This window comes from Bos grunniens, chromosome 10 (genome assembly GCF_055505025.1).
Source record: "Bos grunniens cultivar Pamir isolate PY7600 chromosome 10, Bosgru_T2T1.0, whole genome shotgun sequence".
In the NCBI taxonomy this organism is placed as follows: Eukaryota; Metazoa; Chordata; class Mammalia; order Artiodactyla; family Bovidae; genus Bos; species Bos grunniens.
In genome coordinates, this window is record NC_141174.1 from 88,206,208 (window position 1) to 88,233,610 (window position 27,403).

The window sequence follows — 27,403 nt, forward strand, 5'->3', positions numbered from 1 at the left end:
GAGGGCTGTCAAGGTGGAGGGGGTGGTCAGCCGCGCCAGAGGCTGTTCACGGGTCAAGGAAGATGAGAACTGGCCTTCAGATTTAGCAATGTGGAGATCATCAGTGGCCTTGAGAACAGTTTTGGTGAAGTAGTCTTAGGAGAGATAGGGAGGAGAGGAATTGGAAATGGTGACTGAAAACCGCTCTTGAAAATTTTTTTTTTTTTTGCAGGAAAAAGGAACAAAGAAATAGGTGGGTGCTAGTGAGAAGGGTGTGGTTTTCTTTTATTATTTTTCTTGAGAATGAGATCAAGAGCAGCATGTTCATAGGCTGAAGGGAATGAGCTTGTAAAAGTGAGAAAACTGTTGGAGGAGGAGGAGAAGGGAGGGGTGCTAGAAGGCTGTCCTTGAGTAGGTGAGAGAGGGCGGGCTCTAGTTGGGGAGTGAAGAGGTTGGCCGTGGATGGGAGGGGAAAGTAGATCTGTGCAGAGGCAGAATGGAGTATGTGGGCACAGATGTTGCTGGGTGGGGAGATGTGGCAAGGAGATCTGTGGAAATTTCTTTTGATGGCCTCTGTTTTCTCAGTGAAGTAAGAAGCCAGGTTATCATCTGAGGACAGAAGGAGGTTGCATTAGGATTTGAGGAGAGAGAAGAAAATGTGAAAGTTATCTAGGAGAATGAGAGAGTAGATGATCCTAGGGATGTAAGATATGATGCTAAAAATAAATGACTGCCAGACAGCACGAAGGGGCCCGCTTGAAATTTGGTGTGATACGTTTAAAGTGAAGACAGGCACAGGCGGCATGAGTGTGTGTGTGTGCCTGTGGGGGTGGAGTCGAGGGGTGGGTCTTTTCCCTGGCTGCCTTCAGGTACACGGGTACAGCCATGGAATCAGCCGTTTAGCTTTTACCAAGCAAGGATAATCATGGTAAGAGAGAAGAAAGGGCTTCCCTGGTAGCTCAGAGGTTAAAGCGTCTGCCTGCAATGCAGGAGACCAGGGTTCGATTCCTGAGTTGGGAAGATCCCCTGGAGAAGGAAATGGCAACCCACTCCAGTACTCTTGCCTAGAACATCCCATGGATGGAGGAGCCTGCTAGGCCCCAGTCCATGGGGTCGCAAAGAGTCGGACACTGCTGAGCGACTTCACTTTACTTCACTTCATAAGAGAATGAGTATAATGATTGATCATGGAATTTAAGCTGGGTAAGAAAGGGAGAGAGAAAATCAGGGCGGAGAGGATCAGGGAAAAGGTGATAGTTTTGAGGTCCCAGTGAAGCTGAAGGATAATTGGCTTGGGCTACTATAAGGGAGTGGGGATAATAAGCTGGGAAAATAAGCAGTGACCAGCAAATGAGATGCATGAAATTGAGATGACAGAGGGGTTGTAATTGATAATAATAAGATCTTAGGCTATGACCATGGGACTCTTTGACTGAAATAGGTCAAGGACAACATCTGTAAAATGAAACTTTAATGAACCAAGAGTCAAGTTCTTAGAAGGACTATCAGTATGTATTGGAGAAAAGGACAGTGAGCCAGTAATTAAAATTGTAATGAAATAAGGGGAATGGTTGGATAATATGTTGGATGATGGTAGCAAAGTATCAGATGCTTAGCCTTCAAATATAGACTGTGAGAGTATTGGTAAGGTTTTATATTCAGAGGCAGTTTTAGAAGTAATTTAATGCAGTGGGAGTAGGGGAATGTATACTAGATATGACACACATCTTCTCCAGGTGTTTGCCTGGCTCCCGTCGATAATCATTTTAACTAGTAAGCCCATGTTACCCAGTTGATTGATAGGTGACATATCTCTCGAATGCATTTAGATAGAAAACTGATAGGAACGTTTGAGCTAGTCTGTTCTATCCAGTACAGGTATGGTTTCTATAGCATCCCTGTCCGATGATTATCCACCATTTTTGGTTGAATGCTTCTAATAATAGTTACTTCAGTATTTTATCAAGCAGTATTCCTAGAAGCAGTAAATTGCATAGAAAAGTCAGAGAACAGGCCTGTTAATTCTCAGAAGATATAATATCTTAGTCTGGTAGTTTGGGGAAAGGATATTTTACTTTGTGACATAGAGCTGAGAACAGTGGTGAAAATTTTCTCTCTAATGTATTTTCTCCACATCTCCCTATTTACTGGCTTTCATTTTGATCACTCTTCTTCCTTGTCCTCCTCGGAGGTGAAGAAAGTTCCAGTGGAAATGATTTAGCTCAGAGCTGTTGAAATGATCAAGGGGATGGGAAGAATGGAGATTGTCTAAAGTAATGAGTTTGGAAAAACCAAAACTGAGAAGGGATTTAATTGGAATATGTAGTGTAGGGTATGCCTAGGACTTGATTTCCCAAAGCCTAGGAGGTAATTTGTGGAGTATATTCCACTAAGAGATGATCCAGGCAGAAAAGAGAAATGATTCTAAAAGGACTGCAGTGAATTCTTTTGAATGACAGTTGTGCCTGATTCAAGTTAGGAAGGCACTTGGCCTAAACTTTTAAGACTTTTTCCTTTGGAGAACAATCATTTACTTCCCAATATTTTTCTATGCAGTATTTTTTTCTATCAAGTCTTGTACTGGCTGTACAGATTGCATATTGTTGAACTTTATAAAATTTAATAAGGGACATCGTTTTGTTTCGTATGCTAGTGTATATGAATTAGCCAGGGGAAGCATTTAGAACATAGAATCGCTATGCATGCCTCTGGCGTGATGTGTTCCTTTCATAGATGCGGAAAAACGAGGCCCTAGGGAAGAGAGGTGACTTGCCCACATCCCCACAGTGAATCAGTAGCTAAGGTGCGACAAGAGGGCAGGTCTCCTGACCCAGGAGCGTTGTGTGTTTTTCCATTACTGTGTGTGTGTGTGTGTGTGTGTGTGTGTCTGTGTGTGTGTTATTTGCTCAGTCATGTCCGACTAGGTTGGGAATTCTCCAGCAAGAGTACTGGAGTGGGTTTCCACTCCCTTCCCCAGGGGATCACAGTGTGTGGATCACAGTATTGGCTGGTGAGAGAAATGAACACAGAGGAGTTAAATAATTTACCCAGGCTGCATGGGAAATTATTGGCAGAGTCAGATGAGATCATTCCCACAGAACTCTCTCAAGCTGAGGCGTTCTGCTGCCATGAGTAAGATTTTTAATGAGACAGGCAGGAAGTAATGATCATACCTGAGTTTTTGGACCTTTTTTAGTGACTGCATTTTAAATAAATCCTTTTAAAAAGGTTGTCTGATGTGGTGTTGATACTAACTTTATCCCATTGTTCTGCACTTAATCCAAAACACCGGTAAGGCTTCTGGATAGTTACTGTAATAACTATCTTGTTATGCCTAATGAAAGATAGTTTATTTTAAATTTTTAAATAATAATTTTAAAATTATTTCACTTCAGAGTCACCATGGATTATTCTCTTTAGTTTGAGTTAAGGTTTATTTGTACATAATAGGTGCTCTCTTATTGTAATTTGTTACTTAATTTCACATTGTAAAAGGAAACAGGTTAAATTATAGTACTGCAGTTCAGTTCAGTTCAGTCACTCAGTCGTGTCGGACTCTTTGCAACCCCATGAATTACAGCACGCCAGGCCTCCCTGTCCATCACCAACTCCCGGAGTTCACTCAGACTCGTGTCCATTGAGTCGGTGATGCCATCCAGCCATCTCATCCTCTGTCGTCCCCTTCTCCTCCTGTCCCCAATCCCTCCCAGCATCAGGGTCTTTTCCAGTGAGTCAACTCTTCGCATGAGTTGTAGACAAATTGTTATTCTAGAGAGAGATTTATAAATCTTCTTGATATAGAGGTAAAATTTCTGGGCTAATTTATAATAACCTGGTTTCATATTCTCGGCCCTACCAATGTCTTGTTTCATAAGTGAAAGCTTCATACTTTTAAAGAAATTTTTATTCATTTTAAATTGAAGGATAATTGCTTTACAACTGGTCGATTGTGTTGACTTCTGCCGTACATCAACATGAATCAGCCATAGGGATACATATGTCCCCTCTCTCTTGAACCTCACTCCCGCCCCTCCATCCCCGACCCCCCGCCACATTGTTACAGAGCCCCAGTTTGAGTTTCCTGAGTCATATGACAAATTCCCACTGGCTATCTGTTTTACATGGGGTAGTATATATAATTTATTTTTTATATATAAAACACAGATATGCATATAATGTATAAGCATAGATATAGTGCATCTGTGATATTAATAGTTCAGTGAGGAGGGTATATCATAATTAGGAAACAGATGTCTAGAAAGGCCCTGAGGGGGCGTGTCTTTGTACCCAGTTCCTGGCACAGAGCTCCAAATAATACAATAAATTAATATTTGGGTTTTGTCCTGGCTCCTGAAATAACTCCAGAGCAGTCAAGGTGAAAATAGTATCTTCTGTGAATTCAATAACAGACCCCTTTAAACCACACTGGAGTTTATGTTAATAGAATGACTTTTGGAAAGCCCCTGAGAATGGGAGACTGATTATCAGGGGAACCAGCCACATGATTAGATGGTTGGAACTTTTGACCCCACCCCCAACCTCTGAGTTGGGGAGGACGGCTAGAGGTTGTTAATCACCAATGGTCAATGATTTAATCAGTCATTTACTTCCAGTCAAATTGTAAGCAATGCAATTTGGAGTTTCCATATTGGTTAACACATTGAGGTGCTGGGAGGGTGGCATGCCTGGATACCTTGCTCTATGCATCTCTTCCATCTGGGTGTTCCTGAGCTATATTCTTTTATAATGAATTGGTGATCTAGTAGGTAAACTGTTTTCCTGAGTTCTGTGAGGCATTCTAGCAAATTATCAAAGCTGAGGAGGGGTTGATGAGGAACCGAGCCCTTGGAGCAGGGAGTTCTACACTGTCTATGGAGAGTAGTGTCAGAATTGCATTAAATTGTAGGATATGTAGTTGGTGTCCTCCAAGAACTGGAGAATTGCTTGGTGTGGGGAAAAAACCACACATCTGATGTCAGAAGTGTTGGTTATAAGTAGAGAAGTAAACAAGTTTTTCCTTCAGGGGCCATGATGAAAACAGCTGAGAAACAGTGAGCTGAAGGGTCAGGTGGTACATACTAAGCTCTTAGTTCAGTTCAGTCACTCAGTCGTGCCCGACTCTTTGTGACCCCATGGACTGCAGCATGCCAGGCCTCCCTGTCCATCACCAACTCCCAGAGTTCACTCAAACTCATTCCATTGAGTCAGTGATGCCATCCAACCATCTCATCCTCTGTTGTCCCCTTTTCTTCCCACCTTCTATCTTGCCCAGCATCGGGGTCTTTTCCAATGAGTCAGTTCTTTGCATCAGGTGGCCAAAGTATTGTAGTTTTAGCATCAGTCCTTCCAACGAATATTCAGGACTGATCTCCTTTAGGATTGGCAGATGGGATCTCCTTGCAGTCCAAGGGACTCTCAAGAGTCTTCTCCAACACCACGGTTCAAAACAATCAATTCTTCGGTGCTCAGCTTTCTTTATATTCCAACTCTCAAACCCATACATGACTACTGGAAAAACCATAGCTTTGACTAGACAGACCTTTGTTGACAAAATAATGTTTCTGCTTTTTAATATGCTGTCCTTGGAGGAAATTCCCAGATGTCGCTGTGTTCACTGTAGAGAGGTCAGAGTTTCCACTGTATGCATTAAAGCCTTCAAATGGTGTGCAAATGAAATGGATAGAAATGCCTGTACACCTCAGTAGGGTTTTTTAGATGTCTGTATCTACATTAATTTGCTCACCTTGTATAATCTTCCCTGTACTGTCTTCCCGTCCATTTACTCTACCTGAAAATTGATTTAAGAAAAGGCATGTCAATAAAATCTCGGCTGCCTACTTGAGTTACCCTCAGCTCCTGTGAGAGCCAGCTTGTGGCTATGGAGACTTAGCATTTGGGGTTTTTTATAATTGGATAATGTCCTCTTGTTATGAAAGAGAAACTGATGAGGGCCAGTGCTTTATGCCAAATGTGACAGGTTTTTAAAGTTGATTCCCCTCACTCCCACCTCCCTTTTTGGTCTCCGGTGTAGCTGTCTTCACTTTCCATTTGCCTGGTGTACAAGGAGACCTGGTGACAGACACCTTTGTTATCTTTGGATGATCAAGGCGTCTTGCAACGTGAAGTGTTAGTCACTCAGTCATGTCCGACTCTGCAACCCCATGGACTATAGCCCACCAGGCTCCTCTGTCCATAGAATTCTCCAGGCAAGAATACTGAAGTGGTTGCCATTTCCTTCTCCAGAGGATCTTCCTGACCCAAGGATTGAACCTGGGTCTCCTGCATCACAGGCAGATTATTTACTCTTAAGACTTGGTTTTAAAATCCAGGAAAAGAAGATGGCTAGTAGAGGCCTACGGAGAAGGCAGTGGCACCCCACTCTAGTACTCTTGCCTGGAAAATCCCATGGACAGAGGAGCCTGGTGGGCTGCAGTCCACGGGGTCGCTAAGAGTTGGACACGACTGAGTGACTTCACTTTCACTTTTCACTTTCACGCAAAGGAGAAGGAAATGGCAACCCACTCCAGTGTTCTTGCCTGGAGAATCCCAGGGACGGGGGAGCCTGGTGGGCTGCAGTCCATGGGGTCGCACAGAGTCAGACACGACTGAAGCGACTTAGCAGCAGCAGCAGTAGAGGCCTGATGAGCTGTGTTTTGCTTCAGGTGAAGCTGTCGCTTGTTGTTTTGCATAGGAATGCACGTTGTGTGTAGTGTCCTTGGTTCGAGTGTCAGGTTAATGTTACCCCCAACCCCTGCCCCCCAGTCGCAGGCTTTGTCACCTGACCACTGGTACCACAGAGGATTTAGTTGGCTCTTGGGTGTTCAGTGGGTTTTTGTTTGTTTGTTTTTATTTTTTACAAATACTACCACTGAGGGATAGGCTAGGAGGGGAAATTCTGTGATCTTTTACTGTTCCTAATCAGTGAAGGAGGGATTAGACTAAATAAATACTACAGGGTTGTAACAGTGCTCCCAGTGGTAAGCAGTAATTGTGGAGATTGGATTTCAGAAGCTCTGAAAATTTACCTTCAGTTTATTATAATATTGACTATCCAGTGATACAAGTAGGTAAAGATTAAGTGGAATTTTAATGTTAGAAACAATTCTTTCATATGGTTTTCTGTGTTTTCCCATTATAAATGAAAAGATTGGTCATCTATTAATGTATGTTCTCCAGAATGTACTTGGTAACAAGATACCATGGCAGAAATCCCAGTCCATTTTTAAGGCATCCTTTGCAGCTGATGTAGAGCAGTATCAGTAACGGAGTACCAAAAGATAAGGTCTCTCTGGCTACCCGATTCCTGGGTTACTCTCCTGAGAAAGCAGACGGCTAGTACCTTTAATATAATTTTTTTCTAAAAGTTGAAAAAAATGATGATTAAATAAAAAATTGAATTTAATGTTACAGAAAACAAAATAACATCAAAGTAGTGAATGGAAGAATGGTTAATGAAGAGGATTCTAATGGGGTCTGTCTCTGCCTGGGTGGTTTTGGGAAAATGGCATCATGGACTCCACTTTCCTAACCTCTAGGATAGAGTAGAATTATATCGACGTAATATTCTATGAAACTGAGTTCCTTGAGACAGGATGAGTTGTTCCTCTTTTTTTATTCCAGCACCTAATATTGTGGGACTGAAAAAAAAAAATGATTTGAATAATCTGTCAGTACTCTCACTGTGAATATTGTGGTCAAAAATAAAATGTGTTATATTAATACATTGATTTTTAGGTAGAATGCATAATTTGGTGGAGAAGATTGTGTTGTAAGAGCAAAAGGGGAAGGAAGAATTGTGACAAATTAGAGAAGATAGAAGGCAGTAAATGTATGAGTAAAATAATGAGATTTTGTTTTTAAAAAATCACCCCCAAAATTGTCCATAGGCAAATAAATGATGGGAAATCTCTTCAGATGAGTCACCGTGAAGGCACTGCAGGCCTCCTTCTGTGGCCCCCTTGCAAAACATTTTTATAGTCATTCTTCGGAATTATTTTTAGAGCTGGTTATGAGCCACATAAGAAAAGTCGTCTTTTTGTTTGTTTCATTTGCTCTCATTCATCCCCACACTTGGTTTTGAATATTTTTTTGTTTCTACTTGATTCTAAACCTTCCGTTGAGGAATTTCAAGAGTGTGCTTTAGGCTCTGGAGAAGGGACTCACGGTAGAACCACTTTTGGAATTAGTTTAAAGCTTTCCTTTACAACCTTGGAAAAAACAGTACTCATTCTGATATTTAATTTGGTTGATTAAGAATTTGTGTGTATACATAAACAGGAAAAAAAGAACAGGAGGGCATATGCTGAAGTTAACTGGCATCTTTGGTTATTTAGTTTTCTTCCTATGCTTTTCTCTATTTTACAAATTTTCTACAAAGAACATATTTTCAATCAGGAAAAAAGGCAAAAAAATATAGTGTGGTTATTTTCTGGTCACATTTATTACATGTTCAAGTTTTGGCAGAGACAGTTCTTCACTTGTGAGCATGTGTCACAAGTGTCAGAGATCGACTTTTCTGAATTCGGAGCTGGTGATGGAACCAGATTTAGTGCTTAAGCCTATTTTTCTGAAGATGTGCTGTCTTTAATAATATACTTTATAATTTTACCCTTTTTAAGCAGTAGTTTAGAAAAAGAGAATAAGTCAATTCTGATTCTTTTGTGATTTTAAGAACATGTCATTTCCATTTTTTAAAGCAGAAGTGGAATGTGAGATAAAAGTATACGCTTACTTTCCTAATACTAGGGAAATCATTTTGGATGAAGTACTGTATTTGCATAACAGTTTTTATGCAAATAATATGGTATGTTTAAAAAAATTATTAAAAAACATACCTCGTCTCTGTATAAATTGAGATATCTTAGTTGTGGTTATGGTAAATTTGATCATCTTATCACACAGGTAGAAAAAAAAATACTTTGTGGGGAGAGAAAGGGGATGTAAAGAAGACTTAAAATACAGGAAAACTTGAACTTTGTATAACGAGATGATGCCAAATAATTGGTGCTTTAAAGAAATAAAAGCTGGGGATTTCCCTGGTGGTCCAGTGGTTAAGACTGTGCTTCCAGTGCAGGAGGTGCAGGTTTGATCCCTGGGCAAGGAACTAAGATCCCACGTGCCACGTGATACAGCCAAAAAAATAAAGGAAGAAAAGCTAAAATATGCACACAGAAAATATATAACATATCATCTAAGACATTTTGGGGGTGCAGTCATGGAAATTCAAATATTGTGAGCAATACACATAAATCTGAAGTAAAACCTTCTGTCATACTTGCAGCCTCTGTCTAACAGCATGTCAGGCTGTCAGCGGGTTTCTCCACATCCCCCCTGTAGGCTTAGCACTGTGCTTTGGGCTCTGCAAGGTGGAAGAACCCTGAACTCCTGTCTCTGTCTGCACGGAGTTTCTAATATAGTTTAGAACAGCAGGTAGACTCAAGGTAGGTGTTTATGCTATCACAGTAAGGACAACAAGGCAGATGGGACTGAGGAGCAGAAACCATTTAGAGAAGTTTCCCAGAGCAGGGAGAGGTGGCTTGTGATGCTGACAGGATATAAAGATTGACGCCAAAGTGCTTTTATTACTTTTCCATTGAAAAATCCTTACAAGAAATGACTTAAAACCTGAGCATTTTAGGCCCAAATTTCCTGTCCTAATTAGATTTATATCAGTGGTTCTTAATTCAAGGTAGTTTTGCCCCCACCCTGGGGACATCTGGTAGTGCCATAGGTATTTGGTAGTATAGGTGGGGATGTACAGGACGCCCCCGTACATGCTCAAATGTCAGAAGTGGTGAGTTTGAGAAACCCTTGTCTACATATCCTTGAAGGCACAGTGAAGGGACCCTGGGGCTAACCACCTGTTTGCCACGGGTTTTATGTGACCAGTGTCTCCAGGAGTTACGGGGGCTGGGCTAGGATATGTTAGTGAGAGGCACTGAAGCGGTGTATAATTAATTATTCAGTTCTCAGCTGTTCATCTTATTTCAGTTGAAATCAGCCTAAACCAGGGATATAATAAAGGATTACAGACAAAAGAGAACTATATGTGAATAAAAGGATATCTTTTTGCACTTGATCCAAGTTTGTGTCATCATATTCAATGTTTGTATTGTCATATTCAGTATTTGTATGTTAAGCATTTAATGTCTCTTTGCTCTTTATATGATACCTTTGGGCTTAATGGAAATTAATTAGGATGGAAATTTTTTTTTTTTCTTTTCTTTTCTTTTTTTTTTTTTATTCCTTTATTTCTCATGTGTTCCCCATCCTGGACCCTCCTCCCTCCTCCCTCCCCATACCATCCCTCTGGGTCGTCCCAGTGCACCAGCCCCAAGCATCCAGCATCGTGCATTGAACCTGGACTGGCATCTCGTTTCATACATGACATTTCACATGTTTCAATGCCATTCTCCCAAATCTTCCCACCCTCTCCCTCTCCCACAGAGTCCATAAGCCTGTTCTATACATCAGTGTCTCTTTTGCTGTCTCGTATACAGGGTTATCGTTACCATCTTTCTATATTCCATATATATGCGTTAGTATACTGTATTGGTGTTTTTCCTTCTGGCTTACTTCACTCTGTATAATAGGCTCCAGTTTCATCCACCTCATTAGAACTGATTCAAATGTATTCTTTTTAATGGCTGAGTAATACTCCATTGTGTATATGTACCACAGCTTTCTTATCCATTCATCTGCTGATGGACATCTAGGTTGCTTCCATGTCCTGGCTATTATAAACAGTGCTGCGATGAACATTGGGGTACACGTGTCTCTTTCCCTTCTGGTTTCCTCAGTGTGTATGCCCAGCAGTGGGATTGCTGGATCATAAGGCAGTTCTATTTCCAGTTTTTTAAGTTTTTAAGTTTTTTAATTAGGATGGAAATTTTTAAAAATGTTTTATTAATTTATGTTTGGCTGTGCTGGATCTTCGTTGCTGTGTGGGCTTTCTTTAGTTGCAGCGAGCAGGGGCTACTCTCTAGTTGCAGCGCATGGGCTTCTCATTGCGGTGGCTTCTCTTGTTGTGGAGCAATGGGTGTAGGGCATACAGGCTTTCACTAGTTGGGGTACATGGGCTCCGTAGTTGCAGCCCCCCAGGCTCCAGAGCACAGGCTCAGTAGTTGTGGTGCAGGGGCTTAGTCTTCCCCTTTATATGGATCTTCATGGATCAAGGATCGAACTGTGCCTTCCCCTGAGCCACCAGGGAAGCCCTAGAATTGGGATTAATTAGAATCAAAGAGTTCTGAATTTCACGTTCAGGTTCTAGTTGTGTGACTTTGAAGAAGTTACCTAATCTCTATGAATTATAGTTTACTCTGTTTAAAAAAAAAAAAGAGAAAACTTCGATTCAGGTTGATATTTGACAGAAACCAACGCAATACTGTAAAGCAGTTATCCTTCAATTAAAGATAAATAAATTTGAAAAAAATTGAAAAAATTTGTAGAAGAAGATAAATAACAGTGTTCCTTTAGCTTTATAAAGAGATATCCAAATAATTTCATATATTTCCACAAGGCTTGAATTTTCCATTTCTCATCTTTATTCTAGATGCTGTGGCTTTGTTTCTGACATTTCCTTGAGGAATTCTATGCAGATGATCAGTACTGAATTCGTGTTTTTAGACCAGAGTTTAGTATACTTACTATTCCTTCTAGAAGAATTTAATTTACATCACTTAACAACTTCCCCTTTCTGTAGCTCTGAAGTTCCAGAAGAATCCATTGAGTAGACAAATTTATTCCTTCTTAGTCTGGTATTTTGTGGTGTCAGTAAAACCAGAGATGCTAAAGTCAGTTTCAACAGCTATCAGCTAAAAGAATAAATTCTTAACAGGGATGACATTTCCATGCCCTGAATCCTGGAGAGAAAAATCTGGCAAACAAGACAAGATTTAGGTGATTCTTACCTGTTAGAACAGTAGTTTTACAGTGGGTGCACATGGGTAGAGTTTTCCTAAACATTGAACTCGGGGAAAATGGAAAGTTTCTTTAAAACCATGGGTGTTTAAAACATCCAGGTTTTTTGAGCAACATTAATGTGCTTTTCTAATTGTGAAAATTTTTGTCTCTAACTTCCTTAAAATATAAGCAGTGGAACATAGTGAACTCATGTTAGTTGGCCAAATTCTCCATTGTTTATAAGAAAATACTGAGCCAAAGTTCTTCCAGCTTTCATTAGCCTGAAACCTGATTATAAATTCATAACCATCTATAGATCTTGAAAGGATTTTGGAATTTTTTGTTCTTATTTTTCTATGAAGTAACTTAAAATACTTAATTCAGAGTTGACTGTCAAGAGAAGCTGAAGAATGCCACTTTACTTCTTAAAATCACAAACCTCTAGAGCAGAAAGGGCCATAACAACCATTCTAGCAATGCTTTAAAAAAAAAAAAAAAAACAGATCAGAAAATTGAGACACAGAATGATTGACTTGTCCAAGGTCACACTGGTAGGTCAGGCCTATTTGACCACTAGTCCTGTCTTCTTCCCACCTATTTGGACTCTTTTCATAATTTTATTCATTATTAGAATGAGACAATCAGGGTTTTTTTGTTGTGATGGTGGTTAAACACACATAGCATTTAATCATTAAAAGTTTTATCTTTATGATAAAATTCAACATCCATTTATGATAAAAACTCTCCAGAAAGCAGGAATAGAAGGAACATAGCTCAACATAATAAAAGCTATATATGACAAACCCACAGCAAACATTATCCTCAATGGTGAAAAATTGAAAGCATTTCCTCTAAAGTCAGGAACAACACAAGGGTGCCCACTCTCACCACTACTATTCAACATAGTTGTGGAAGTTTTGGTCACAGCAGTCAGAGGAGAAAAAGAAATAAAAGGAATCCAAATTGGAAAAGAAGAAGTAAAACTCTCACTGTTTGCAGATGACATGATCCTCTACATAGAAAACCCTAAAGACTCCACCAGAAAATTACTAGAGCTAATCAATGAATATAGTAAAGCTGCAGAATGTAAAATCAACACACAGAAATCCCTTGCATTCCTATACACTAATAATGAGAAAATAGAAAGAGAAATTAAGGAAACAATTCCGTTCACCATTGCAACGAAAAGAATAAAATACTTAGGAATATGTCTACCTAAAGAAACTAAAGACCTGTATATAGAAAACTATAAAACACTGATGAAAGAAATCAAAGAGGACGCTAATAGTTGGAGAAATATACCATGTTCATGGATCAGAAGAATCAATATAGTGAAAATGAGTATACTACCCAAAGCAATCTATAGATTCAGTGCAATCCCTATCAAGCTACCAACAGTATTTTTCAGAGCTAGAACAAGTAATTTCACAATTTGTATGGAAATACAAAAAACCTCGAATAGCCAAAGCAATCTTGAGAAAGAAGAATGGAACTGGAGGAATCAACCTGCCTGACTTCAGGCTCTACTACAAAGCCACAGTCATCAAGTATGGTACTGGCACAAAGACAGAAATATGGATCAATGGAACAAAATAGAAAGCCCAGAGATAAACCCACGCACCTATGGACACCTTATCTTTAACAAAGGAGGCAAGGATATACAATGGAGAAAAGACAATCTCTTTAACAAGTGGTGCTGGGAAAACTGGTCAACCACTTGTAAAAGAATGAAACTAGAACACTTTCTAACACCATACACAAAAATAAACTCAAAATGGATTAAAGATCTAAACATAAGACCAGAAACTATTAAATTCTTAGAGGAGAACATAGGCAAAACACTCTCCAACATACATCACAGCAGGATCCTCTATGACCCACCTCCCAGAATATTGGAAATAAAAGCAAAAATAAACAAATGGGATCTAATTAAAATTAAAAGCTTCTGCACAACAAAAGAAACTATAAGCAAGGTGAAAAGACAGCCTTCAGAATGGGAGAAAATAATAGCAAATGAAGCAACTGACAAACAACTAATCTCAAAAATATACAAGCAACTCCTGCAGCTCAATTCCAGAAAAATAAACGACCCAATCAAAAAATGGGCCAAAGAACTAAATAGAAATTTCTCCAAAGAAGACATACAGATGGCTAACAAATACATGAAAAGATGCTCAACATCACTCATTATCAGAGAAATGCAAATCAAAACCACAATGAGGTACCATTTCACGCCAGTCAGAATGGCTGCGATCCAAAAGTCTACAAGCAATAAATGCTGGAGAGGGTGTGGAGAAAAGGGAACCCTCTTACACTGTTGGTGGGAATGCAAACTAGTACAGCCACTATGGAGAACAGTATGGAGATTCCTTAAAAAACTGGAAATAGAACTGCCATACAACCCAGCAATCCCACTGCTGGGCATACACACTGAGGAAACCAGAATTGAAAGAGACACGTGTACCCCAGTGTACATCGCAGCACTGTTTATAATAGCCAGGACATGGAAGCAACCTAGATGTCCATCAGCAGATGAATGGATAAGAAAGCTGTGGTACATATACACAGTGGAATATTACTCAACCATTAAAAAGAATATAGTTGAATCAGTTCTAATGAGGTGGATGAAACTGGAGCCTATTATACAGAGAGAAGTAAGCCAGAAAGAAAAACACCAATACAGTATACTAACGCATATATATGGGATTTAGAAAGATGGTAACGACAGCCCTGTATATGAGACAGCAAAAGAGACAGATGTATAGAACAGTCTTTTGGACTCTGTGGGAGAGAGAACGGGGGGATGATTTGGGAGAATGGCATTAAAACATGTATAATATCATATAAGAAATGAATCGCCAGTCCAGGTTCGATACAGGAAGCTTGGGGCTGGTGCACTGGGATGACCCAGAGGGATGGTATGGGGAGGGAGGTGGGAGAGGGGTTCATGATGGGGAACATGTGTACACCCGTGGCGGATGCATGTTGATGTATGGCAAAACCAATACACTATTGTAAAGTAAAAAATAATAATAATAATTAAAAAAATAGAAAAAAAAGTTTTATTTTTAAATAGGCAAACACATGAATATGGAACAAACGTTAAAAGGTACACAGAGGTTTATAGTATGCAGTGATGAGGCCAACTCCCTTGCTCTCCTGTCCATCCCAGATCCCTTCCTTGGAGGCAGCCACTGTAAAGAATGAGGGATTTTTAAATAGACCGTTTGGGTCTAAATAGCATGTCTAAACTGACATTGTATTGCATTATTCTTCATGGGTTGCAGTTTGGCCTGCCAAGTTTAGGTAATGCCCAACAAAGGAAAAACATAAGCCGTGGAATTGGAATATGGAGAGAATTGTGTACTGATTTGAAAATTACCCAGAGTCCAAGTGATTTCCAGTAATGGAAGTGACGGCTCCCTTACATCAGTACTCTGTTACTCAGATAATGCCTTTTGTGCAAAGAGCCTGAAGTATTTTTTTAGAACTCTCATGTATCCTCATGACATGTAAAATCCCTGAGTAGTACATAACTACTTTCAACTGCTTTAGAGTCTATAGCACATTGGCCACAAAAAAGAATTATGTTGATGTTTGAACAAACACCTCCAGGCTCTGTGAAACCATCAGTGTGGGACATCACACGGATCTGCTTTTCTCAGCCTCTGAGCCTCCATGGCCTGCCTTGATGAAACCTTAGTGTCTGGTCCTTGGATGGGGCATACCCAAGCATTGGGCCTGGAGAATTCCTCACTGAGTGGGCAGTTTGGCTGAGGGGTGAGGGGGGCTCCAGGAGTACATGTGCACCTTTGGTTGTGGAGCAGGGAAGGCGGCAGGGCAGCAGCAGACACTTGGTACCGCCTAGTGCCTTTGTAGCCTTAAAGCATGGGTGCTGACTCGGGTAGATAACTGCCTGCAGTAAGTAGGTGACTGCCCACGTGGTAAGAGTTCAGCCTGGAAAAAGCTGCAGGTCTAGACTCCATGTGCCTCAGTTGGGCTTCATCCCAGTTTCCAAGGCAGACCTCCCCAAGTGAAAAGGGGGATGAGTAGACTGCAAGTGCTTATCTTTCTGTGGCACTCTGTGTGACTTATGACAGTTTCACCCAGTAGGGAAGAAGACCTTGGAAGTTTGTAGGTTGTTTGAAGAGACATGAGAATGGAGCCAGGGAAGCCACAGGGAGAGGAAAAGTGAAGTAGGAGGAAATTATCTTTTTGAGAGAGCAGTTCTGTGACTTCTGTGCTGCTAGCCTCTTAAATTATGGGTTTCACATTCTGCTCTCAGGCAGTGGTTTTTTGTTTGGGGGGCTTTTTATTGTTGTTTGGCTTTCCCTCCAGTTTTCCTGATCCTAAGGATATTCCTGGGCTTCCCTGATGGCTCAGTGATAAAGAACATGCCTGCCAATGCAGGAGATGATGCTGGTTTGATCTCTGGGTCGGGAAGATCCTCTGGAGAGGAGAATGGCTATCCTCTCCAGTCTTCTTTCCTGGAGAATTCCGTGGACAGAGGAGCCTAGTGGGCTACAGTCCATGGGGTCGCAAAGAGTCAGACACCACTGAGTGACTAACGCTACTTAATAAATACAAATACTGAAAGTATTGGGAACCTTAACTGAATTAAACAGAGCTTAATTTCAAGAAAGCATGAATGTTCATTTTCGTCTGGTAATGATTCCTTGACATTGATTCTTTTTAATGTTTTTTAATTGTTTAGACACTGAAATATTAGTTCATCAGTTCAGTTCAGTCATTCAGTCATGTCCAACTCTTTGCGACCCCATGAATTGCAGCACGCCAGGCCTCCCTGTCCATCACCATCTCCCAGAGTTCACTCAAACTCACGTCCATTGAGTCGGTGATGCCATCCAGCCATCTCATCCTCTGTCGTCCCCTTTTCCTCCTGCACCCAATCCCTCCCAGCATCAGAGTCTTTTCCAAGAAGTCAACTCTTCGCATGAGGTGGCCAAAGTACTGAAGTTTCAGCTTTAGCATCATTCCTTCCAAAGAACACCCAGGACTGATTTCTTTTAGAATGGACTGGTTGGATCTCCTTGCAGTCCAAGGGACTCTCAAGAGTCTTCTCCAACACCACAGTTCAAAAGCATCAATTCTTCGGCACTCAGCTTTCTTCACAGTCCAACTCTCACATCCATACATGACCACTGGAAAAACCATAGCCTTGACTAGAAGGACCTTTGTTGGCAAAGTAATGTCTCTGCTTTTGAATATGCTATCTACGTTGGTCATAACTTTTCTTCCAAGGAGTAAGCATCTTTTAATTTCATGGCTGCAGTCACCATCTGTAGTGATTTTGGAGCCCAAAAAAATAGTCTGACAGTGTTTCCACTGTTTCCCCATCTATTTCCCATGAAGTGATGGGACCAGATGCCATGATCTTCGTTTTCTTAATGTTGAGCTTTAAGCCAACTTTTTCACTCTCCTCTTTCACTTTCATCAAGAGGCTTTTTAGTTCCTCTTCACTTTCTGCCCATAAGGGTGGTGTCATCTGCATATCTGAGGTTATTGATATTTCTCCCGGCAATCTTGATTCCAGCTTGTGCTTCTTCCAGCCCAGCGTTTCTCATGATGTACTCTGCATATAAGTTAAATAAGCAGGGTGACAATATACAGCCTTGATGTACTCCTTTTCCTATTTGGAACAGTAGCTATTAAAACGTCAGTGCTGTTAATCTTTGTAAACAGAACTACTGAGCAGCCTTTGTTATAATGGCCCTGCCATATATTTGTCCCAGGGACGGGAAGCTTGGTGGGCTGCCGTCTATGGGGTCGCACAGAGTCAGACACGACTAAAGCAATGCAGCAGCAGCCATATATTTGATCTGGACTAATATACCTTGATTTCAAAGTTATTCAGAATTTAGAGGGTTTTGTAATTAATTTTTTATAGGTAAAACTTTTATAACGAGGAAGTAGCTATTATATCATCATCACAGTCATTTTAACAGCTTTAAATGTAAATAAAACATTTCACTGATTGTACTTTTTCTCTTCAGAGAGGAACCAAGGCCTTAACCTTCTCAGCTCATTGACTGGAGCAAACCATAGCATTGGATCAGCAGAGAGCTGCCACTCAGAGGTAAAGATTTTTCCTGGATCTTTCTCTCCTTTGGCTTTTCTTTCTACTCTATGAATCTCTACACCATTCATCGTTTTTTCCTTTCCACTTAAGAAGTGGTAGAGAATATCAGGAATAGATACAAGGAGCCTGCTGCCTGTTAAGAGCAGGCTAGATTGGTATTAAAGCAGTAAGCCCTCTCAAGATGTTTACAATTTGGGCTGTTCCGTGTGTTTTTGCTAGAGTGCTTTTAAAAACATGCTAGAATTTCCTTGAGGCTGAAGTTTCCCCCCAGATCTTCAAATATAAAGTAAAATTAATGGTTCTTTTCAGTACTTCCTGTGTGCTCTACAGTCTGAGGAAGGTCCTTGTCCTTAATGGGTTTAACAGGCTGACTTCAGCCCTCTGTCCTCAAGGACTTTGGTCCGTGTCTGCCGTGGTCGGCATGCTGGAATAGTGAGCACATTATATAGTGCCACGTTGTCTGCCCAGGACCTCCTTCTTCCATCTCTGAGCTGTTTTGTGATAGGATTGTATACATTTTCAGGTTTTGAATAAAACATGATTTGAAACAAAACAAACAATATGTTTTTAATAGTCAAAGGCAAAATCATAACACTTTTCTATCCCTGAGGAAAAACAGCCCCAAGTTAGTAAATCTCTGGCCTTTTTTTAAATAATGTGACCTTGATCCTTCTTCCATCCCTCCTCATGTCTAGCTCCTGTTACTGCTTCTCTAAAGCTGAGCAGTGAGTGGAACTGTGAGCTGTTTTGGAGTTAGTTCGGAAGCAGCCTCCTATTAGGTTGTGACCCGTCTGTGTTTCTCCACAGCAGCCCTGTGTGCCAGCAGCAGAGAGGACCGAATCCCTCTTGGATCATCGAGGGGCTGCTTCTAACACAGCAGACGTGCAGGTCGATAGCACTGTGGGTAAGTGCTGTGTGGCTGCCAAGTGACAGCTCTGTGGAACTTGCCAAAGCCCATGCATTGGGGCATAAATCATCCAAAGGCAAATTGCCTTTAAACGAGAATGAGGGAAGGACATTGATCATGGTTATTGTTTAGTTGCTAAGTCGTGTCCGACTCTTTTGTGACCCAGTGGACTGTAACCCGCCAGGCTCCTTTGCCCATGGGATTTCCCAGGTAAGAGTATTGGAGTGGGTTGCCATTTCCTTCTCCAGGGGATCTTCTGCACCTAGGGATCGAACCTTTGTCCCTGCAGTGGATCCTTTACCGCTGAGCCACAGGGAAGTCCAAGGACATCAGTAGTGACCCCCAAATGAATGTGAGCCTTGTGGGCGGCTGCAGAAAAAGCAGGGAGAGCAAATAGATCACAGTACAAATCTGTGGGCACCACTGGTCCTCTCAGCATGATCTTGATTAAGATTATCTTAGTCAAAGTAGGTAGAACCAGGTGGTGAAACAGCTTTATATCTCCATATTCCACCATTTTTTCATGGTATTTTACAGTAGTCAGAATTGTTAACAAGAAGAATATAGTTTTATAAGCCCTCTCATATCCTTTTAAAGTTCTTTTATGTCCACATTCTCATTTGGTAATGAAGTTTGGCAGAGAAGTTGTTTTACAAAGATGAAGGTGCAGCCCAGAGCAGTTTAATAACTTGTCCAAGGGCATCGAACAAGAAAGTCTTGGAGCTGAAACTGAAATACAGTTTGCTGTCCAAAAAGCTAGAAGGTCAGGGCGCTTAGTTGACAATAACTATAAATGTTCTTTTGTTGGGAAACTACTCACATCACTACTACTTTTAATGCCACGGAGGGCCCATGTGCAATAATAAGTCTTAAAAATTTTTTTTTTCTGTTTGTAGAATAATCCATAAAGAAAACTCAACTAATTGGTTATAGAAACATATTAAGAAGAAAAAATTGTGTATAACTTCATTTCTCTCCAGTTTATTCAATCTTGTCCTCTCAGTTGAACCCTTCACATTGGCTTTGAAACCTACTGAAGTCTCTGCCATGAGAGCAAACCAGTGACCACACTGAAGAAGATGGGAGGATAAGAACGAACCTACAGAACTTGGGGAAATGGTGTCCTGACTGGATGCCGTGAGCCAGAAACAAAAAGAACTGAACAGAAATCCTACACTCTGCTTAATAAATGTGATTCTTACAGGGATCTGGGTTTTGAAATTCTGAAAGTAAATATATTTTACATATATTATGGTTGAAAGAATAAGAAAATATAGCCTAGAGAAAGAGAGCTAGGTTTCTCACTGTCAGAGAAGTTAAGGAAAGGTGAAGGCTGGGTTGAATCCTTTGGTACTGAACTAGAATTGAAGGTATCAGTATGAACTCTTAGTTTGTTAAAATATAGTTTGAGCAGTGGAGAGATAAGTATAGATGTGTGTGCCTGTGTGGGCTTCCCAGCTGGCAGTAGTGGGGAAGAACTTTCTTGCCAATGCAGGAGACATACGACATCTGAGTTCTGTCCCTGGGTCAGGAAGATCCCCTGGAGAAGGGAACGGCAGCCCACTCCAGTATTCTTGCCTGGGAAATCCCAAGGACAGAGGAGCCCGGCTGACTGCAGTCCATAGCGTCACAAAGTGTCGGACACAACTGAAGTGACAGCACACACTCAGGTATGCATGTGTAAGTACACACACACACACACACACACACACATTTCCTAGCTCAGTCCACTAGGAGGGTCTAGAAGCAATAATACTCTAATAGTGGTGGAGACACTTAACACTTAGATCTTGGTTTCTAAATACCATTCTCCAAGAAAAGATACCAGGGCTACTTGGAGAAGTGTGTGATTCAGGGCTGGGGCAGGAAAACTGAAGGATGAACCTGAAGCATCTCGTGGGGCCAGATAGTAAAGTGAAAGTGAAAGTCGCTCAGTCGTGTCCCACTCTTCACATCCCCATGGACTATACAGTCCATGGAATTCTCCAGGCCAGAATACTGGAGTAGGTAGCCTTTCTTTTCTCCAGGGGATCTTCCCAACCCAAGGATCGAACCCAGGTTTCCCCCATTTCAGGCAGATTCTTTACCAGCTGAGCCACAAGGGAAGCCCTAGAATTCTGGAGTGGTTAGCCTATCCCTTCTCTAGCAGATCTTCCCAACCCAGGAATCAAACCAGGATCTCCTGCATTGCAGGTGGATTCTTTACCAACTGAGCTATGTGGGAAGCCAGAAAGTAAGGAAGTGCTCAAAAAAGTATGAGGGCATGTTGAAAGGTCACAGGAACCAACTTGAAAGCATTTCCAATGGCTAACGCTGGAAGATTTTAACAAGTAACATAAATTAACATTAGTATTAGGTTGTAATCTATAAAATAAAATGTATATCCATGAATCCATACTAATTTAAATAAATAATTGAATAAATACATACCTGGAAAAGAAAGGGCTGCTCCTCCTCCTAGAGGAATTCCAGTCGATAAATGTAGACATTATGAGGGAAATAGAAAACCATCCTTAGCCACACTCTGCAGTAATAGCCGTTGCAGGCAAGATCCACTGATGGTGAAATTAGTAGATGAACATTTGAGAAGAAACACAACATTTCCATAGTCAAAAAATATCTTTTCCAAATTACTTATTACAAAGGGAGAATAGTAATTTTATCCTAGAAAAACCTGGTCAGTACCCCTTTAAGGGATGAAGGTTACGTCACCAGTAATGGCATGTTGATATCTCCTCTCCATATGATGCACTGAAAGGGTACTCACGCCTGTGGTATGTATTCCCGCCAAAGGTCCATAACCTCAGTCGTGGGAAAACATCAGACAAACCCAAATTAAGGGGCATTACACAAAATAACTGGCCAGTACTCTTCAGAAGTGTCAAAATCATGAAAGACAAAGACTTAGGAACTGTCACAAATGGGAGAAGACTAAGCAGATTTGACAGCTTAGTTCTGTGTAGAATCCTGAATTGAATCCTGAAACAGAAAAAAGATATTAGTGGAAAAACTGATAAAGGGTGAATGAAGAATGTAGTTAATAATAGCACGGTTCCATTATTAACTTCTTGATGTTTATACTTGTACCTTAGTTACGTAAGATGTTACCACTAAGGGAAGGTAGGGAAACGGCATATTGGAATGCTCTATACTATTTTTGCAACTTTTTTTGTAAGAGTAAAACGATTTCAGATTTCATTAAAAAAGGAAAAACCAAACTGGCGAAAGTAAAACACTTTCCCTACCCCACATCTTCCTCCTCTCTTTACTTATTTCCATTCCTCAACTCATTCTCATCTAGCTCTTGTTCCCATTTTCTGCTAAAATAGCTCACCAACAACTTTTGTGCCACTCAATCTAATTGATGTCCTCCTGTCCCCATCTTGACCTCTTGGCAGCATTTGGTGTTATGAATCAATCCCTTTCTGAAGCATTAGCTTCTCTTCACTCAACCAACACATCTCCTGGTCTTTTTCCTACCTCTCTGATGATTCCTTCTCTTCCTTTGGAAGAGTACTCTCCTTTACCCAGCCTTTAAATATCTCCATTCCTCAATGTTCCATCTAAGCTCCTCTTCCAAACCTATATTTGAGCATGAAGTGATTTTACCATATCCATAGTTCAATTAACATGTATACAGATAAATCACAGATTTTTTGTCCCTAGCCCTGTATAGCAACTGCCACCATGACATACCCATTGAACGAAAACAAATTTATTAACCAAAATATTTTTAACATCAAATAATCTGTATAGCATTGTAGTAGATGCAAAGAATTATGTTATCATCCTTGTCTTCAAGAAGGTTATAGTCTAAAAAATGCAGAGACAGGCCTTGTAATGTAATGGGTAAAGTCATGGACTTGGAGTCCTGGACAACTGGATTTGAATCATGACTCTGCCACTAGTAGTGAAATGACCTTGAGTAAGTTATTTAGCTTTCCTTAGTTTCCATAGGGCCTTAGTTTCCCCTTCTATAAGGTAAGGGTAAGAAATCTTTCTCACAATGCTGTTGGAAAAATGAAATGGAGTTGTGTCAGTTAAAGCACTCAGCAGTGGAGACAAAGCTGTCTTTATCTCTTACCTTGGTATATATTACAGAAGTGGTGGACAGATGTGAGAATACAGAGTAGTGTGTGTCAGTGCCAAGACAGCTCTGTGAACACCAATTGTGGAATGAATCTTAAGGAAGGAGACGTGTGAGTTGGGATGGTCAGGGAAGACATCCTACAAGTGGCCAGCCTGGAGTGGAGGCTGAGTGAAAATTCTGACTAAAAACAAAGTTTGATAAAGAAACCACATGCTGAAGCAGAAATAGTAAAGAATTTGTGGTAAGAAAATAGGAATTTAGATTGGCTCTGCCTTTGAATAGCTCTAATTGTAGAAGAGTTCATTTTTTAACCCAGGTTGATTCATGTGTAAATTGTGGACAGTGGTATTTGTCCTAACCACCTTATATGGTTGTCAGTAACAGATGTGAAAATAGTTGTTGTCCAGTAAAGTATGGTATAAATTTCAAGCATTTATTGAATCTGCATATCTTAGTACAGGGTGTGGGCTTTAGAAATTGGAAACACGTAAGTGAGTCCTGGCTTCCCAGGTGGCTCACTGGTAAAGAATCTGCCTGCCAGTGCAGGAGCTGCAGGAGATGCGGGTTTGATCCTTAGGTTGGGAAGATCCCCTGGAAGAGAAAATGGCAACCCACTCCAGTACTCTTGCCTGGAAAATCCCATGGACAGAGGAGCCTGGCAGGCTGCAGTCCATAGGGTCGCTAAGAGTCAGGACTGAGCATACATACATGCATAAATCTGACGTGAAGGTCACACTTACTAGCAGTGACCCAGAGTAAGATCACTTCTCTTTGTACTCTAGTTTTCTTAAGAAAGGTAGAAACAGAATTCTTTGCCTCATTGCAGTTATTTCAAGGATAAAATGAGTCCCTGTTCATTTGTGAGGGCCCCCTAGCAGCCAAGCAGGATACAGCACCAGGAGCTGTACAGCTGGTCCATGCTGGGCCCTCGTTCAGTGGTAACTTGGATCCAAGCCAGATTGATTGCTTTAGGATTCTGTGTATTTAGCGCATACTTAAATACTGTGTGCAAATCCTCATTGCAGATCCCATGTTAGACCTGGACATTCAAGAACTTGCCAGTCTCACTACAGGCGGAGGAGATTTGGAGAATTTTGAAAGACTGTTTTCAAAGTTAAAAGAAATGAAAGGTAATTGGATCCATTGGGTCTTACAGGTTTCCATAGTGATGCTCCTCTGTTTTATCTAGTAGGATTTTACTTTGTAACTGCTAATAGCATTCCATGCTTTGGGCTCATCTGAGAAATGTAGATACTGTGGGACTGTGCCATCCTCTGTTGGTAAAAATTTCTTTAGGAAAATTCTCCCCTTTTTTCATTCTTTTTCTTTTTCCTTTCCCTTCTTCTCTTGCCTGTCTCTTTCAGTCTGTCTCATTAACATGGAATCAGTAAGATCCCTAGCAATTTACTCACATCATTCCCATCTGGAAGGTTTGGAAGACTTAAACTATCTAACAGCTGTAATGACTCCACCATAAACATGTGTTTTTGCAACCCATCTCCCATCTTCTAGTGTTAGAACATCTATGCGCTCCAGATTCTCCTGTGCGATTAGATGAATTTCTTAAGATATATTTTCCCCCTAGACAAGGCTGCGACGCTTCCTCACGAGCAAAGAAAGATGCATGCAGAAAAGGTGAGAAAATTAGTCAGGTATTTGCTTACCTACTGCAGGTCCAGTGCTGTAAGAATTACATGTCACACTTGTTTACTTCTGAAGTGTCTTACTGTGAACTTTCTGTTGGATATTCACTTACAATTATTTGAATATGTAGTTGCTGCCATCAAGCCAGGGTTTTCCAATGTATGTTGAGTGATGTGGAACATTGAGGCTCAGAATGTTTGCCTTCCTAGCTGTTAGGCTGGAAAACTCTTAGTTATTTTGTTTGGGTTGGCAAGAAATGTATATGGTTTATGTATTCCATTGTATGACTGTGTCATAACTTACTTATCCACTTCCCCATTGGACATTTCAGTCATGCGCCCTTTTTTTTCTGTAGTGAAGTTGTTCGTATCCTTATACGTCACCTATGTATACAGTTCTGATAATATCCTCAGTATAAAGTCTAGGAGTAGAAGTCCTGGATCAGGGTGTTCAGGGGTTTTGATAGATGTTGTCAGAGCACTGAAGGGCAAGGTATAGAATTTTAAGTCTTAATCAGTTCTGTGTGTGACATGAAACGAGCTGAAGATTAGGTGTTGCCTAAACTCTGTTGCTTGCTTCTCTCCACAGGTGGCCAAAGCCTTCTGGATGGCAATTGGGGGAGACAGAGATGAGATTGAAGGCCTTTCATCTGATGAAGAGCACTAAACTATTCATGCTAGGACTTGCCTAACTAGGACCCTAGCGCTCTCTCCCTGAGATTCTTCTCTCCTCAACCCCATCATCTTTTGCTGAGCTTACCAGCATCATGTTGGCTGCCTGACTTATTTATAGGGTCCCGTTAATTTTAGTTTTCAGTAGAGGGTAAAGCAGAAATCTCTTCTCCCTCAGTATATTGTAAGGGAGTGAGAAGTTTTCAAATAACATTTTTTGTTGTAGGAACGGGAGTGGGGTGAGCCTCAAAGGCCTGTGTGACTTGCCCAAGTTAAAGAAGAAAAACCACCACCAAGCTTTCCTGGTCAGTCTTTTGAGGAGCATTCCCTGTGTTCATGTTGATCACTGAAGATCAAGAGTTTTCTGGTTTTCTCTTTCAAGGAGCTTGCTGCTCAAGGTTTGATGCTTTTGGTGGGAGGAAAGGAAGAAACTGCAGATTTAATCTGTGCTGCAGCACAGATTATAGGTCAGCCACTGGCCTTCGGGTTAGTCTCTAGCTAAAAAAAAGCATCTGAGTATTTCATTTGAAATACAGTATCTGACCTCCTGGTAGAAAGTATTGAGAAACCAGTGTGAATTTTTAGACTATAATAAATGATGCAAAGGTTTTCTACTCTGGTGGGGATAAAAATAAACCCTTCTCTACCAAGTTGTGGGCGGGCATGGGGGTGGGGGTGGGGCATGGGTAAGAGAAGGAATTCCCTGTATAAGCCATTGAATCAGTATGGTCCTAGCCTGAGATTTTTGCATTAGTATTACCACGTAGAAACTGTTCTTTCTTAGAGTTTGCCACTTGAGATGGCAGAGATGTGTTGTCACAGTTGATACCCTCAGAACAAGGGGAGCTTCCTCTTCTCTCTCTGAACTCAGAGATCACTGCCAAACTAGTGACACTTAAGTGGGACTTGGTGAGAAAGCACGCGAAATGTTAAGCAATGAATCCCTCAGTACCTGTGTTACTTCCAGAGCTGAGGAGTTAGGCTCCAGGGAAACTGACCTCTAAGGGGGAAAGTTCCCAGAAGAGTGGGAAATATAGCAAATGAAATCCTTATTTCTGTTCGTTTAGGGACTGCGTAATGCATGTCATGAGCCTTCAGTCTGCCATGGCTCTCAGCTGGCTCAGGGCACATGGGCTAAGAACTGCTGCTGGCCTGGTGTGAGTGTGAACCCCATAGGTCACCAGTAGAAACGAATTTCAGACCTGCCTGTGCAACACCTTTTCAGCCCTGCAGAACCTGCTACAGATGGCAGAAGGAACGGAGTGCTCCAGGGTCCTGGCCAGAGCGGCCACAGGATGGAAGGTTTCAGTGAGTGGATGTTCAGGGAGAGCCATTCCAGGGAACACTGGAAGCTGTCTTCCTTGATAACTTTTTTCTTTTTCTTTAACTATTCTGAGGGTCTTTGAGACTGTAGTTTACCACCATTCCACCACTGTTTCTTTGAGGTGACTGCATTGGCCATTGATGGGGAACGTAAGGAAAGTCAGTTCTGGGATTGCAAAATGAAAGGCGAAACAAGTTTTTCTTAAAATATGAAAGGTTTCAGAGAACACATTAGGTCACGTGGTTTGGGAAAACAGACTATAAAAAGCTGTGAACTTGATCTTGTGGATTAAACAAAGCCAGGTATTAAAATGTGGTTTATTTATAAAGCCTGCTTATGTATATTTTTATGATTTTGTTGTTTTTTAGTAGAGGATGTGGGCAGGGTGGGGGGGAGCCTTCCTTCATTGGATTAGGCATAAACAGCAATAATCTGTTCGTCAAACTCACTGTTTTAAATCTACCCTTCATGTGTATAATACCATGCTTTCAGGGTCTCAGCTATCTAGGTATTGGCCCCTCCTGGGTGAGATTAAAGTATACAGTAGTAACTACTAAAGGCCCTTTTAAGAAGTGATCATGAGCCAATAGTGCAATAGAAATTTCAGACTATCCGAAGTGACCTATGTACATGCCATTGCAAGTTATTATGGACTGTCCATCTGGGATTTAAAACAAGAGCCTTGACTTTTTTCCCCCTTAAACATTTTTCTATTTGTGTAACCCAGCGTCTGGCACAAACTGGGCCCTTAAGTTTGGTTTGGATTTTCATTTGATATTTTGATGGC

At 41.0% G+C, this 27,403-nt stretch overlaps 1 protein-coding gene across 10 annotated transcripts in view; it reads left to right on the forward strand.

Moving 5' to 3' along the window:
• Positions 1 to 26,944, forward strand: part of AAGAB (alpha and gamma adaptin binding protein) — a 111,587-nt gene extending 84,643 nt beyond the window's left edge. For 3 of the 10 annotated variants that reach the window (XM_086322853.1, XM_086322852.1, XM_086322848.1), the window contains 5 exons: positions 17,895 to 17,977; positions 18,788 to 18,884; positions 24,003 to 24,107; positions 24,490 to 24,612; positions 25,210 to 26,944. In XM_086322853.1, coding sequence (XP_086178979.1) covers positions 17,895 to 17,977; positions 18,788 to 18,884; positions 24,003 to 24,107; positions 24,490 to 24,612; positions 25,210 to 25,253 — 452 coding nt within the window. In that variant the 3' untranslated portion in view covers positions 25,254 to 26,944. Of the gene's footprint in view, positions 1 to 17,894; positions 17,978 to 18,787; positions 18,885 to 19,890; positions 20,558 to 24,002; positions 24,108 to 24,489; positions 24,613 to 25,209 lie in introns of those variants that run through there. The other 7 variants (XM_086322854.1, XM_086322850.1, XM_086322855.1 and 4 more) reach the window with 5 other exon arrangements.
• The last annotated feature ends 459 nt before the right edge of the window (positions 26,945 to 27,403 follow it).